This window comes from Fukomys damarensis, unplaced genomic scaffold (genome assembly GCF_012274545.1).
Source record: "Fukomys damarensis isolate Sample0158 unplaced genomic scaffold, DMR_v1.0_HiC HiC_scaffold_35, whole genome shotgun sequence".
NCBI lineage: Eukaryota > Metazoa > Chordata > Mammalia > Rodentia > Bathyergidae > Fukomys > Fukomys damarensis.
In genome coordinates, this window is record NW_022900947.1 from 3,672,871 (window position 1) to 3,687,450 (window position 14,580).

Sequence of the window (14,580 nt, forward strand, 5' to 3'; positions counted from 1 at the left end):
GAGGAGCCTCGCGCACGCTGGCGCCCACAGCCCGCCCAGCCCTGGGTGTTACTCCTCCCGTTCTTCCCTGCTCTCCTCACCCTCACTTGCTCCCCCTGAACGCTGACCTATGAAGCAGGGCTCCCGCCAGGACCCTGTAACCCTGGGTTCCACGGGGACCCAGAGCGGAGGACCCCACCACTCACCTTTCAGTAGTTTCCAGAAAAACTCCTGCCAGAAGCTCAGGTCCAGGGAAGCAAAAGTCTCCCCTGGAGCCAGGGCCCCAGGTCCAATCGCACCGGGGCCCTCGGCTTCCTCCTCTGACTCGGTTTTGTGCATTCGGCCTTCCTCTTCCTGTGGAGGTTCCAGGTGCCTTAAGTACTTGGCGGAGTCTTTCTCAAATTCCCCTAAAAAACAAAGACATCTCTGGCAAAGCGCAGACCTCCAGGGGCAGAGTGCCAGCCTCTGCTGGGGGCAGAGGACATGCACACCAGGCATCAGGTCTGGGGACGGAGCGGCAGGGTGGCTTCCTGAAGGTGGCTCCATGGCTAAGAAGCTGGCTTCCCGGCTGCCACGAGGTGAGCAGCTCCACCACGCCCTTCCACCATGATGCTCTGCTTCACCTCAAGCCCACAGCAATGGAGCCGTGGACACGATCCTCTCAAACCGTGAGCCAAAACAAATCTTTTCTTCTCCAACTTGGTTTGTCTCAGGAGTTTGTCACTGTGATGAAAAGCTGACCTGGTTCAGGGACTGGAAGTTAGAATAAGTGCTCAGGGAACTGGTCAAACACATCCGCCCATCCATCTACTCGTCCACCCACCCATCCATCCGTCCATCCAACCATCCACCCATCTACCGACCCATCCATCAACCCATCTACCCATTCACTCATCTATCAATCCGCCCATCCATCCATCCGTCCAACTCACTGAGGGCCTGCTGTGAGTGCTGGGCAGGACTCCAGCAGGGTCCTCCACAGTGAACTAAACAGACAAAAACATCCCAAACTCCAGGACTTAACTTCTGGTGGGAGATGACAGAGACAATAGAAGTGAGTGAGCTAAGAAGGACATCAGAAGTGGGTGGAAGGATCACTAAGGCAGAGGGAGGAGGGAGCCAAGGGCAGGCTGACTGCACAGGGGCCGGGGACAGTTAAGCAAAGCCATGCCTATGCATGGAGAGAATGCCGCACCCAAGTGGGGCGTGGCTGGGCACGTGCTGGGGAGATCGTGGGGGCCAGTGCCCTGGAGCAACATCAGCAAGGGCCCCGAGAGGAGCCAAGGCCCAGGGGTGGCTCTGGTAATTCAGCGGCACACTGATGTCACAGAAGTAGAGGAGATCAGTGGTTACTGGGGGCTGGGAGGGGCAGGGGCAGGGAGAACTTGGTCACAGGTACAAAGTCACTGCAGAGAACAGGAGTAAGCAGTGGTTGCCGCAGCACAGAAGGGTGCAGTCAATAACCACAGAAGGGCTGGGGATTTAGCTCGGTGACACTGCACCTGCCTCCTAAGCACAAGGTCTCGAGTCCGATCCCTGGTACCAGAAAAACACAAAAAACCCCACAGGTGGTACATGCCCCAATGGTTAGAGGAGAGGATTCCCCATGTTCTGCCCACAGAGAAGCAATGCTTGCCTAAGGAAATGGATATGGCTTAGGGGATCTTCACACACGTGCACATGTACAGAAACAGGGCATCGCACCGGAAACAGCCACATTCACTCTGTGTCAATCAAAAGATAAAACTGAAAAGGAGCCAATCGATGCAGTGCTCCCAGGAAGGCCCACCCCTCCCAACTGGATGAGGGTCACTGGGTTCAGTCCCAAGTCCTGGGGCTTCGCTTAGATAGAAGCTGGGACTGGGGCCCCGCAGCAGTGCTGCTGGGGAACGTGCCCAGGGAGAGGAATGGTGGCGGTGGTGTTTGCCGCCCGAGTCTGGGTCCCCTGTGAGGCAGGGTCACCTGTGAGGTTGTGCAGGTGCTGCCTGCCAAGCAGGTGCTCCCTCTTGTTGTGCTGTGAGCTGAAGCACTGGTGGCAGGTGCGGCAGCGCAGGTCCCCATCCTCCGAGGCCTGCGGACAGGAAGGGGCTCTGCTGAGCGGGAGGGACTCAGGCGCCGGCTCCAGAGCTCGGCCTGGATGAGAGGGCGTGTGGACCACAGGAGACCCCGGCCCATGTGAGGCCTCTGGGTGCACCCCAGAACCGCGGCGCCTCCAGCTGGGTCACCGGGCAGGAAAGGACAGGTCCGGTACGTGGAAGAAGAGTTCGCCTTGATCCTCACCCAAGGTGATTTCTACAACTACGGGGCAAGACTGTGCCCAACCCCAGGCGGGGTGTGGAGCATTTCTGGTTGGTGTTTGAGAAACAGGTCGCAGTGGCTGTCTCAGGACACGGACGCTGGATCTAAGGGATGGAGCTCCAGCCCAGGAGAGGACCCACCTCTTGCTCAGTTCTTTGCATTTTTTAAACACAGGGTCTCACTATGTAGCCCAGGCTGGCCTCCAACTCATTGATCCTCCTGCCTCAGCCTCCCAGGTGCCGGCTGTGCACCACCACAACCCGCAGCAGATTTTTTGCATTTTTAAATAACAAATGTATTATTTTTAAATGATACACCTAGTTAGTTAAAAAAGCATATGTAACTGTCCACATAACAATTTGGGAAAATTGTTAGAATAAAAATGGAGCCACTTTTGTGAAGCAATCACCAAAAATAAAGATGCCGGGAGGTCATGAAGGAAGGGCTCTCGTGTTTATGCCAGATGACAAGAAGGGTCACAAAAGATGCCACAGCCACAGCTTTGCATTAAGGATGCAACAGGGAGCGACGGAGCCTTCTGCACAGGGGCCTCGGGGGCACTCCAGACCCATGCTGCCACAGGGTGTAATGAAGCATCTCATTGCTGCTTCCTTCCCAAGCCCTTCTCCTGCTCCTGACCTGGCACCTGGCACCGGCCTGCTCTTATTTTAAAACTGTGACTCAGCACCCAGCAGTGGAATGGGTACAAGAGTCACATCCCTAAGGCATCTACGGAAAGTCAGCTGCCCCTGCTCTTTCCTGTCCCGTACTTCTGTCCACCAGGAGGGGGCGCCACTGTGCCTCTCATTTGCCATGGCTGCCCTGAAGAGTCCCACAGGAAAGGCAGGAGGCCAGGAGCCCTTGGGGCTCACAGCCATCACCGCAGGGCTCTGAGCTACACATGATGTGCAAAGAGGGGCCCAGAGAGAATCAAAGACCACCCCTCTGTGTCTTAGACACGACAACAGCCCAGGAGTCGGTGTGGGGACATCGTTCCGCTTGAGGCTCCAACACGTGGCCACTGTCCCTCCCACACTTACGTTCATGGCTGAGAGGTCAAGGTCCTCACGCTCGAGTTCACCTCCTGGGGCCCCTGGTCCTGATGGAGACACAAAGGGTATCAGTGAGACAAAAGATTGTCCCAGAAAGGGCAGCAACGGGGAGCCTGGCAGCACCTCTCCGGCCACAGCTGTCCTCTGGGGGTCCCCGCTGCCCGCTAGGCTCCAGGCCAGACAGACATCCCAGAAAACCACAGCATTAACACCTGGCCAGGTACGGCGTGAAGGTGAAGGAGGAACAAGAGAAAATGAGGGCAGGTCAGGTCGTTTTTCAGGGAGGGAGATTGGAGGTAGTACTTATCTTTGTTTTTAAAGTCTTTATATAGCAAGTATGAAAAAATTACTGCATCTTAAATGAGGCAGTGACACATTTTGCTTGTTTAAAAACCAAGCTGTAGGGCTGGGGATGTAGCTCAGTGGTGCTGCCGCCTGCCTCGCAAGCGCGAGGACCTGAGTTCAATCCCCGGTACCAAAGCAAGCTGTGTTGAAGTGGCCTTTCCTGGTAACACGCCAGGTTTTGACACGATGACAATTTATGCTCAGAGCAGGGAGAATGAAGAATAAGCTCTGCTCCAATGACAAATTAAATGAGATGACACTTCTGTGCTCAGCTAAGAGGCATGTTGCATCCAGGGCAAGCGTGGGCAGGCGGTGATAGCTGCCCACAGGGACACCATGTGGTAACCCCAGGGCTCATGCCCTGGCCACTGCAGCGATGGCTCGAGGTCCCAGGTAAACCTGGGTGACTCCACATCTCCAACCAGGACAGAGCCTTTTAGAGACCAGGTGCTGGGGCCGGAGCACAACGTTCCTTTGAGGGACTGGTTTCCAGTTGAGACAGATGTTGGATGGAGATCCACAAGATCCAAAGGGCCAGGCTGCAGCTGCCTCCGGATCAACCTAGCCCTTGCATTGGCCCCCAGTCACAGCCCTTTGCTGACGCATCGTCTGTGTCCTGCTACAGCCACAGACTGAGCTGGTATTGGGGTCTTTGGGGCTGTGGCAGGGTGCGATGGGCACATGGTGTGGTGAGTGCTGTGGGGACGCACGGCTGGGCCACAATCAGTGTGGTCCATGTAGCAGCCTTGGTGGCAGCAGCTGCCCAGAGTGGGCTGGAAATGCAGATTCCCAGGCTGACCCGACTGGTGGAGTGGAACCTGCATGTCACCCAGCGCCTGCTATGAGTGACGTGGAGAAGCGGCTGCTCCACAGCCGCAGGATCCTGTCTCTTTCCCGAGGGGACCGGATGGTTCCTGTCTTCAACCAGGTTCAGGACAGGGCTGAACCAGCTGAGAAGGCAGTGCTATGTCCTGCTGGGGGCAGGGAGGATGTGGATTTTCAGTTGAAGGACTGGCCCATGTGGACCCTGGTGGGCTCGCACGGGGGGCCCAGCTTGCCCGACTCACCGCACAGAGCCCTGTGGGCCGCCCGCCTCCGCAGGAAGGCCCGGTAGGCCTCGGAGCTCTGGTAGGCCTGCAGCTCCCGGATGTAACGCTGCTTGTCCTCGTCGGCCGCGTAAATGTACCTCTGGAAGGAGGGGACAGAGATCTGAGGCCCTCCTGATCTGGGGCCTGGGTGTCTTCCTGGCCAACCAGCCAGGGGCTGTTTAACATGTCTCAAGAAGAAGCAATGCTCAGCTTTTGCTTGCCCACCCCCAGGGATGGGAGCCTCACTACCTTCTGATAAGTTCATTCCTTGTTTTATGGACTTGTAGAAATCAGAAACTTTCCCTGTGATTCTTTGGGGTGTGGCCTGAGGACCACAGAGAAGGCAGTGCTAGCAGCTCTTTCTTGGAGGACATTAGACTGTTGTTTTTTTTTTTGTTCTTTCTAGTAGTGAGGATTGAACCCAGGGTCTTCACACTCAGCTCCAACCTCAACCCTTTTTTATTTAAAAAAAATTTTTTTTTTTTTTTTTTTACCAGAGATTGAATTTAGGACCTTGCGCTTGCGAGGCAGGTGGCAGAACCACTGAGCTAAATCCCAGCTCCTATTTTTTAAAATTTTGATATAGGGTCTGTGTCACTAGGTTGCCCAGGCTCCGTCAAACCTGCAACCCTCCAGCCTCAGCTCCCAGAGTGCTGCCATTACAGGTGTGCACCCCCATGTCCAGCTGAGGACACTGGACTTTTAGGGGGCTGTTCCTTCACACTGAGCTCCAACCCTAGCCTTTCCCTCATGCGGACCTGAGCTGGGCCCCGTGACACAGAGAGGAATGGGACCGAGCCCCAAGCCCGGGATGCTCCCCTTGCTGTCCTACCCTCTTGTGTTCCCTTCCATCAGTAACTCCGACTCACTGCCTCCCTAGGCCACATCCAACTCGTCCTTCCAGACCCGCCACAGAACTGCTATGTCCTCAGGGAGCCCTCTTTGATGTCCCCAGGCTGTGCTGGTTGCCTCCAGGAGGCCCCAGCTCCTGTAAGAGACTGAAGTCCCAGGCCCCCTGCCCTGGATGGGTCACACAGGGACCGGGGCTGGACGGCAAAGGTCCTCCCCAAGGGTGCCTGCCGGATAAGTGAGTCGCAGCAATGCTTTGGCATCGAGTATCAGGTATAAACGAGCACCTCATCAAGTGCAACTAAACAGCAGCTCACAGTGGCGTCAGGCAGAGCTCCTAGGACCGGGCTCTGGAGCACAGCGGCGAGGACCTCTGCAGTGTGACGGTGGTCAGAGCCCCTACCTCAGACGGGAGGCCTGCGCCTCACTACCTGGGTGCTCCCCTGTGCTCTGAGGTCACCCCGTGAATCTGCTAAGCCAGCTGTCTTCCATCTCTGCCAGTGGGTCTGGAAATGCTAGGGGCTTGAGTCCCGGGGCAGGCAAGATTAACTGTCCTCAGCTGGCTTTAATCTCAGTAGCACGGCTTGATGTGCCGCACATTCAGTGTGTGCGTGTGGCCCTGTGTGACTCACTGACCCCCTACCACCAGCATTTCTATGTAGTAGCTCACATTAACGAGTTTATAACTGGAACAAGCTGTATGTGCAGAAACTTAAAGATGCTCACTTCGGGGCTTTGTGTTTGACTGGAAGAAAGGAGGCTGAACGGGAGGACCGGTACAAGGGAAGGTGCAGGCTTTGGGCCCAGATGTCCTCACCAAGGGCATGGGAGGGCTTCTTGGAAGAGGTGACACTGGGCCAGGCTGGGCCTGATCAGAAGGGGGCTGGCAGCGGGGCAGGGGCGGTGAAGTGACAAGGGGCAGTGCTGTGTTCCGTGCTGAAGGGCTCTGCACCCCGTAGGCACACGCTTCCCCGGAGGGGAGAGGCTGCCCTCAGACGCTCAGACTGGCCTGCTGCGGTGCACTGGGATGTCCCCCCGCCCCGTTCCATTCCAGGACAGCACACTGCATCTTCCTGCTCCCGGCTGTGTCCCCGGCAGCTGGAACGGGGCCAGGCACACCGCGTGCCCCCAGGAATATTTTCTTTAAGTGAACAAAACCGTATCGAATGTGCTGCCCATAAGCTCTGCAAGTGGGGAAAATGCATTTCCCTCCCTCTTCTGGAACCTCCTCGCTTCTTACACAACTCACCCACCTTCCAGGGACTGGCCGTTCTGCCTAACTGGTAAGGAGGTGCTACAAAAGCAACGGGGAGCTGGGTGTTGTGGTGCACACCTGTGACCCCAGCACTGAGGGAGGCTGAGGCAGGAGGGTCACAAGTATGAGCCCAGCCTGGACGACTTAGTGACTTAGCGAGATCCTGCCTCAAAATAAAAATTTTAAAAGGGGCCGGGGATGTAGTTCAATGTGATGGCCCTGGGTTCAGTTCCCAGTGCTCAAAAAACAAAAACAAAAACACAAAATCAAAAAAACAAAACCAAACCAAAACAAACAAAAACCAAGGGGAATCAGCTATTGGCGCCATGCATCTGCCGTCTAGAAAGACTCCCTGGCCTTCAGTGTGGGCAGATGGATGAGGCTGCAGCTGCCAGGCCCTTTGCACCTGGGTCCCTCTGCGCACTGGGAAGGAAAGGACTTACTTGCTTTCTCTCCTGAGACAGCTGCGCCCACTGGGCAGCCAGTATTTTTGTTATTTCCGTGAAAGGCAGGTTGGGGTGTTTGGCCCGCAGCTGGCTTCTCTGTTCATTTAGGAAAATCACATACCTGTTCAGGAAGGAAAGACACGCATGGCCCAGGCAGCCGCTGGGAGGAGTCAGCGGGCCTGGCATGGGCTCCATGGTCTGGTTTGCCCACATTTTCAGTCTAAGCAGCGCAGTGGAGGTCAGGGCTAGGGAGGGTGGAACTTTTCTGGATGACTCGCATCAGAGCCCAGCGCCGAAACGCCAAGGCTGCAGGGCACAGGAGGCGTGCACAGACAGGGCGGCCCAGCAGTGCAGAGGACAGGTTCAGAGCTACGGGAAGCCACTCAGCCCACCCAGGCCTCAGTTTCCCCTCTGTATCATGGACACAACGCCACCTGCTGCAGCCTGGCGCTCTGGGCGCTCGCCCTCCCACCCTCACAACCAAGCCTGCATTCTGAGAGAGAGACAGGGGAAGGCAGCAGTCACAGCAGCCGCAGACCAGAAGTCCATCCCAGGGTGGCAGGAGAACCCAGAAAGCCCCTCAGCTGCACCCTGAGGCAAAGAGGACACTGTACAGCCTTCTACTGGGGCAAGGGACCCTCAGGGCAGTGACAGTGGCCGGCTGGAGCCTCACTGCTGCAGCTCAAGATGCGGAGGTTGAGGACCAGGCTGGGAAGGGGAGTGGAGGCTTGGTGACCCAGCTGGCCATGGCCGAGGGGCACCTGTGCTGCCGGCCTGGAATGGGAACCAGTCCCCTGTCCTGAGGATCCCCCCACCCCATAACCCAGGCCCAGACCCCACTGTCAGCAAGCTCCCCACCCCCATCTGTGACCCAGGCCCAGTCTTCCCAGCACCAGACCGATCTGTGGCCTCAACAACAAGCAGCCCAGCCGAGCTGTCTGCTGTGTGAGGCCCTTCCAGATCGGGGGGCCCTCAACTCACAGGAAAGCTGAGCCCTGACTGTGACCTGCACTTTGGTCAGTGCCCTCTTCCTGAATCTTACCCTGTCGTGGGTGCACGGGGCACAGAGAGGTCCCTTGGGGGCTTCCTCTTCTTGCCTTTGGGCCACCCGCCTTTCCGTTTCTGAAACAGATTACAGAGAAGGGCCTCTAGGTTGTCATAGGCCGCTAGCATAGGCGTACCATAATGTGCAGCAATGACAGTTTAGTGACAGGCTCTTCTGCGCACAGGGGGCCCCTAATCTCCTCTCAGTTCTGCAGAGAGCAGGAGGGAGTATCTGCCTGGAGGGGAAACTGAGGCACGGACAGAGATGCAATGGCTGCCCAGCATCACCCAGCAGGCGTGGCAGCCAGGACTTCCCTTCCTGTCCAAGCTGCACAATGGTTACTGCGCACAGTGAAGAAAGCAGCCGTGGGGGAAGCCACTCGCTTCACCAGGGGATAGGCCCAGCCTCGGCGCAGGGGCACAGCGGGAAGGGGGTCGACAAGTGAGCTTGAGTGACACTTGCCTGGGGTCTGCACGTCGGCCCTGCCACTTACCTGCAGTGCGGCATTTGGCAAATTAGTAATCGCTCCGTGCCTCAGTTTCTCCGTTTGCACAGTGAGGATCACAGTTGTCCCTACCTTGTGGGGTGCAATGAGGACAAGCTGTGCTATTAGCCACGCAGTCCCGAGATCAGAGCTGGGAACCCAGTAAGTGCACAACACAAGCAGGCTGCCACAGCTACACGGGACCTGCGCTGTGCTCGGGGCCCACAGGCTGCGGAAGCACAGGCCACGGCTTCAGCCAAGTGGAGGAGGCGACACTACCCACGCACTCACTGCAGGGCCCGAGGCTACAGACACCAGCCTGAGCGTCCTGTTCTCCCTAACCCAAGTGCTCACTGTGCCAAAAATGGTGCAGAGTCGTTAAACTGTGGCCTCCAAATCTCTGTCTTAAACTTTGGTTCCCGGATTTCAGCTTGTTCACAGACACACCCACCTCGGCCTTGCCAGGCAGCAGATGCAGAGAAAGCCACTGCCAGGGTGGAACTGCCAGGGATGGAAGGGCAGCGGGGCATCTGGGCTTAGGGAGCAGGAGGGCAGAGCTTGGGCTGGGCAGTGGCACAGAGCCAGGCGGTGACCCCATGTTAGAGAGGTGGCCGGAGAGGGAGCAGGTGCCAGCACACAGGAGATGCCCCTTGGTGCCTGTCTCACTCCAGTGCAGACGGGGCCCACACTGAACTGCGCAGAGACCTTCAGCACCACGGACAGCCCCGGGCCGGAGCCAGCCCTGCTCTCCTCCAAGGACTCCTGAGAGCAGCCATCCCCTTGACTATGTGCACAGCCACTGTGGGCTCTCACAAGTGCACATTCTGGACCTGACCCTCCCCTGCCCACTTGGTAATCCCGCATCACAGGAAGTCATTCGGAACATGTGACTTGGCCTGACGGGCACTGACTGCCAGCACATTCACGGCTTTGTTAGACCTGGCACCTCTGCTGGAGACCCCACAATCGCCTGGACACAGGTGGTACATGGGCCAGGTCATCCCGTCCTCTTTTCCTACTTAGTCCTCTGTGCCTCTTGTGTGGTTTTAAGGAATGTTTCAATATCTCCTCCTGCAAACTCTCCACACCCTGGTGGGAACAGTCACAAACCAAAATGAATGTGCCTGCCACTGTTCAGCCATCCTCCGCCCTTTGTTTCAGACTCTTTATTCAAATAAAAGTCCTTCCTGAGTGAGTTTGCCCAGAAACCATAGTGACTGAGACAAAGGCACTGGGGAGGCTGCAGGGCTTTTTTCCTGCGGAGCCTTTGTTCTTGCTGAATGTCTCGTGCAGCGTGTGCACAGCACAGCCTCTGCTCTGACAGAGCAGGCAGACACTGCGTGGACAGCACTCTGCGCATGGGGGCACATCAGCTAGAAAGGGAAGGGCGAGAGAGGATGTGCTGAGCCAGACAGATGGGTTCAATAAAAGTGGAGTCTGCAGCAAGGCAGAAAACCAATGGCAGACACCATTGGAGGAGGAAGACTCCATCCCGATAGGGTTCTCCACCAGCGCGGATCTCGGACACGAACATCGCACAGACGGTGCGTGTAGGGTGCCGGCTCTACAGGCAGGACTTTGTTTCACGAAGAAACCTACTTTGGGAGGCAGCGGGGCTGCTGTGATGTCACGGCTTGGCCCCAGGTGGGCCACCTGTGACCATCAGCCCCTTTACTCCCATGGCTTCCAACTGCAAAATGACAAAAGGCCGAGACGGACACACGACCATCGTCCCTCTCCTTAACAGGAGCAATACCCACGCAGGAGGCAAGCCGAGGGCTCACAGGCACTGAGCCGTGCTCGGAGGCAGAAGTCCACGCAATGCATGACGTTCCTCACTTGTGACCCAGCCCAAATGACGGTTAAGAAACGCTCGTGCTCTGTAGGTTTTACAGGCAAGTTCCTTATCCACGCCCAGGTGCTGCTATTTCCATGTGGGCAATGGCTCCCTCAAAGGTGCCCACCACTCCTCAGATGCATGGTGAAGATATTTTGTTTGTTTTGCAGTACTGGAAAGGGAACCCTTCACACTCACTGAGCTGCACCCTAAATTTATCCTTTTTATATATTTTTTAAAAAATTGTGAGACAGCATGTAGCTTAGTCACTGAGTTGCCCAGGTTGGGCTCAAACTTGCGATCCTCCTGACTCAGCCTCCCAGAATGCAGGGGTTACAGGTCTGTTCTAGAACAGTGAGGATGTATGTTACAAGATGACCCCCCCACTGTCCCAGGCACCAGGAGTACTGCTGAAGCCTGGATGTGCTTTAGATATCATGGCCCTGACTTGAGTTAGGATTCAAATTTATTTACTTTGGAATTAAGCTGGCACTGTGCTCTGGGCTGAAGTGCACCTTCCAGGAGCCAGACATTGAAGCTCTAACCCCCAGTGACTGTACAGAACCTGGAGACCGGGTCTTCAGGAAGTAATTAAGGGAAATAATCCTGTATGTGGGACAGTGGCCTAATATGGTCTCTGTCTCTCTTCTGTCTTCTTTCTCTCTCTCTCTTCCTCTCCAGGACACAAGAAGACACAGTGAGAAGAGAGGGCAGATGTCTGCAGGCCAGGAAAGGGGACCTCACCAGGACCCATCCCCTCCCAGCCACAGCACCCTTCTGGTTCCCTCTCAGGGACCTCAGCAGCGCCTTCCCAGTCCCAGAAAGGGCGGGGCCCAGGCTGGGGCCAGCACTGCCTCAACCCTGCCCCTCATTTGCTGCCCCAGGCCCTGGTGCCAGACTCAGCAGCCACTGTGTGACCCGGGCAGGCTCCTGCAGGTCTCCAGGCCTCCACTGCATGCCCTGTAGAAAGTGAGGTGACACCGCCTGCCCGGGGCAAGATGGTCAGCAGATATTTCTGGAAAATGGGAACCTCGCACGAACTGGTGAGCCTGAGGGCTGCACTTGCCTTGGGCTCCTCTGTGTCCTGCTCCTTTGAGTCCCCCGGCCGGGCCGGCGTGTTGAGCTGCATGGGCAGAGATGCCAGGCCGCGGCTGTGGGTCCAGATCATGGAGCTTCCGGGGGACGGGTCTCCTGTGCTGCTGGGAGGCAGGAAGAGGAGCTCTGCGGGCACTGAAAGAGCAGGAAATGGCCCCGTGAGGCCGGTGATGCAGCGTCCCCACCATCCCAAGTCTGTTAGCACAGGTACAGAGACAGCGTGTGAATCCCAAAACTGAGTGAGCGCTCACTTTCCCGGCCCCGAACGACTCCGTGGTGTGGAGGGAGAAGCTGCTGCTGCCACCCCTGACACCCAGCCCTTCAGCCAGCAGGCGCGGCATCGCGGTAAAGTGCGGGCTCTGGACCCTGAACCCCCAATTCAAACACCAGCCCCACAGGTCAGCCGTGCATCACCCAGGCGACCTTGGTTTCCTCTTTGATGAAAGAGGGCAAACCCCAGACCTCCCTTCCTCTAGGGCCGCTGCAAGGCCTGTGCATACCATGCATACGTGCAGAGTGCCCACTGTGGCCAGGCTGGCAACACAGCGTGCACAGCAAACACCCCGGGTCCCCAGTTTACATTGCGGGGAGGAGGAGGGATGTGATACAGACAGACTCCTCCGGGCAGTGCAGCCTCGGCAAATAGCTGTTATTCCAGAGGCGTCCCTGATGGGCGAGTCTCCCAGTGTCGAGAGCTGACCGTGGTAGAGTTACCCCAAGCCCAGGAAGGGGGAGGCAGGGGTTCTGGCCTCACCTCCACGTGGGAGGAGGAAGGAGGCTGGGGACACGGCGTGGCTGAGGCCCAGCAGGAGCCCATGGTTTATATGATCTATCACTCTCTCTCACACATACGCATGTACACACATTTGTAGATGGGACACCAAGTTGCAGGGAAGCAGGAGCCAGGTGGGGCACGTGTGTTTGTAACCCAGGGCAGAAGGGCCTGCTCCAGGGCTGCACCCTGTCACCTCACCTTCCTCCCAGGATGCTGCCTCTGGGCCCACAGGTGAGCGCCCCACTGTCTTCTCCACATGCAGCCCCACTATCCAGCCTGCCATCTGAGGCTCACAGAGGTCAGGCGTCAGCCTCACGCTCCTCCCGACCACACGACCCGCTCTGGAATGGAGTGTGGTCACACCCTGTAAACACCATCCCAGCTGACCTCCAGCTTGGCCCTTATCACTATGGAAACATACATAGTCATTCCGGGGAGGCACAGGGCAGGGCAGGAGGGAGCTAGGGACCTGGCTGGGAAAGAAGGGAAGGTGGGCCTGCCTCAGAGCTGCCCTGAGTGAGACTGAGGCATCAGGTAACCAAGGAAACCACTGGGAAGGCAGGAAGCCGCCTCTGAGCGGCTTCCTGGGACCCACTGGGAGTCAGACATTAGCCCACGCCAGGTCTGCACCGCTGGGAAAGGCAGCCAGGTGACTCAGCTCACTCATGGCGTGTGGTGCACGCGCCCAGGGGGCTCCTGGGACCCTGATCACCGCGTCACTGGCTGTGCGGGTCTGACACCCTGGGCTTCCGATGCTGCGCAGTTCTGTGCAGTTCTGCCCAGACTCACAAACGCCTCCAGACAGAGGGGCTCAGCCAGGCCGCTCACTGGCCGGAGTCAGAGCTCAGACCAAGCCCTCAGTCCCGTTCCAAACCCTAAGACTCAAACACTGTGCTGGCCCACTGGGGAGTGGATCTTGTCTTTCCCTCAAGTAAATCTTGGTTCCTGCTGCTGTCTGTCCTGCTCCATCCTTTGTTTGGAACACCCAGACCCTGGACAAGTCCTTCAGCCAGTGACACCTGGCGCAACCTTCCTACCTCAGCTTCAGCTCAGAAGGACTGAACCCCTCCCACCAGGGAGCAGCCCAGGAGCAGTCTGCCCCTGGCCAGCTCTTTGCTAGGGAGCCAGACACAGCAGGAGAGGGTGCCAGGCCCTGGGCAGGGCCCACAGGAGCAGCGGTGGGCACTAGCAGGTGGGTGGCGGGGAATTTGGTCAGTGCCAAGTGTAAATTCTGGGGCAGGGCGATGGCGACTGCTTTGCCTAATACTTTTGTTTCCATTATGGGTAAATGGAGGCTGGATGACAACCTGGACCTCTACCCCAGAGTTCAGGTGTCTGCCCAGGGGCCCCAGCTGCCAGGCCACTGGAAGGTGTGGTGGCCACACCTGTGACCCACACAGCCTCAATTCGGAGCCACTACTGGCTATGACATCTGCCCGCACCTGTGTCCTCACCTGTGAGATGGGGCTAAGGGGGGACCCTGAGGACTCACCAGGTTATTTCAAGGCCTGGTGCCAGGCGCGCTTTTCCATTGAGCTACATCCCAACCCTTTTGACATTTCCAGGCAGGATCTCACTAAGTTGCCCTGGCTGGCCTAGAGCTTGGATCCTCTTGCTTCAGCCTCCCGAGTAGCTAGGATTAGAAAGGCAGGCACCAATGCTTACTCCAACCCGAACACAAAAAAAGTGCCTGTGGTCAAATTTTGGGCCAAGGTCTCTTGCCCCGCCGTGGGAGCCAAACAGCAGCCAGAAGCAAATGACACAATTCTCCCTAATTATCCTCCAGCACAGGCACTGAGGTGCACAAGGAACGTTCTGGACAGACCCTGATCCGGCCAGCCTCAATTTCAACATCTGCGCGGCCAGCCCGGAGGCCCACACCTAACTAACGGCAGGTGTTCAAATCCTGTGTGCGCCACTCACTCCCGGGGCTGGGCGTGGGGTCCTCCCTGGGATGCGGGGCAGGTAGCGCCGCATCGGGCGGGAGAGCACGGGGCTCCGAACCCCTGCTCTCTGGTCCGAGGGACGCAGC

At 57.4% G+C, this 14,580-nt stretch overlaps 1 protein-coding gene across 1 annotated transcript in view; it reads right to left on the reverse strand.

Annotated features, from left to right (window-relative positions):
* The window catches only part of LOC104874641 (SWI/SNF-related matrix-associated actin-dependent regulator of chromatin subfamily E member 1-related), a 16,261-nt gene extending 3,415 nt beyond the window's left edge, over positions 1–12,846 (reverse strand). The window contains exons 1-8 of the mRNA XM_010641799.2: positions 12,747–12,846; positions 11,745–11,908; positions 8,355–8,434; positions 7,310–7,433; positions 4,742–4,862; positions 3,318–3,376; positions 1,942–2,050; positions 186–386 (exon numbers count right to left, since the gene is read on the reverse strand). Coding sequence (XP_010640101.1) covers positions 186–386; positions 1,942–2,050; positions 3,318–3,376; positions 4,742–4,862; positions 7,310–7,433; positions 8,355–8,434; positions 11,745–11,908; positions 12,747–12,831 — 943 coding nt within the window. The 5' untranslated portion in view covers positions 12,832–12,846. The remainder of the gene's footprint in view (positions 1–185; positions 387–1,941; positions 2,051–3,317; positions 3,377–4,741; positions 4,863–7,309; positions 7,434–8,354; positions 8,435–11,744; positions 11,909–12,746) is intronic.
* Between the last annotated feature and the right edge of the window lie 1,734 nt (positions 12,847–14,580).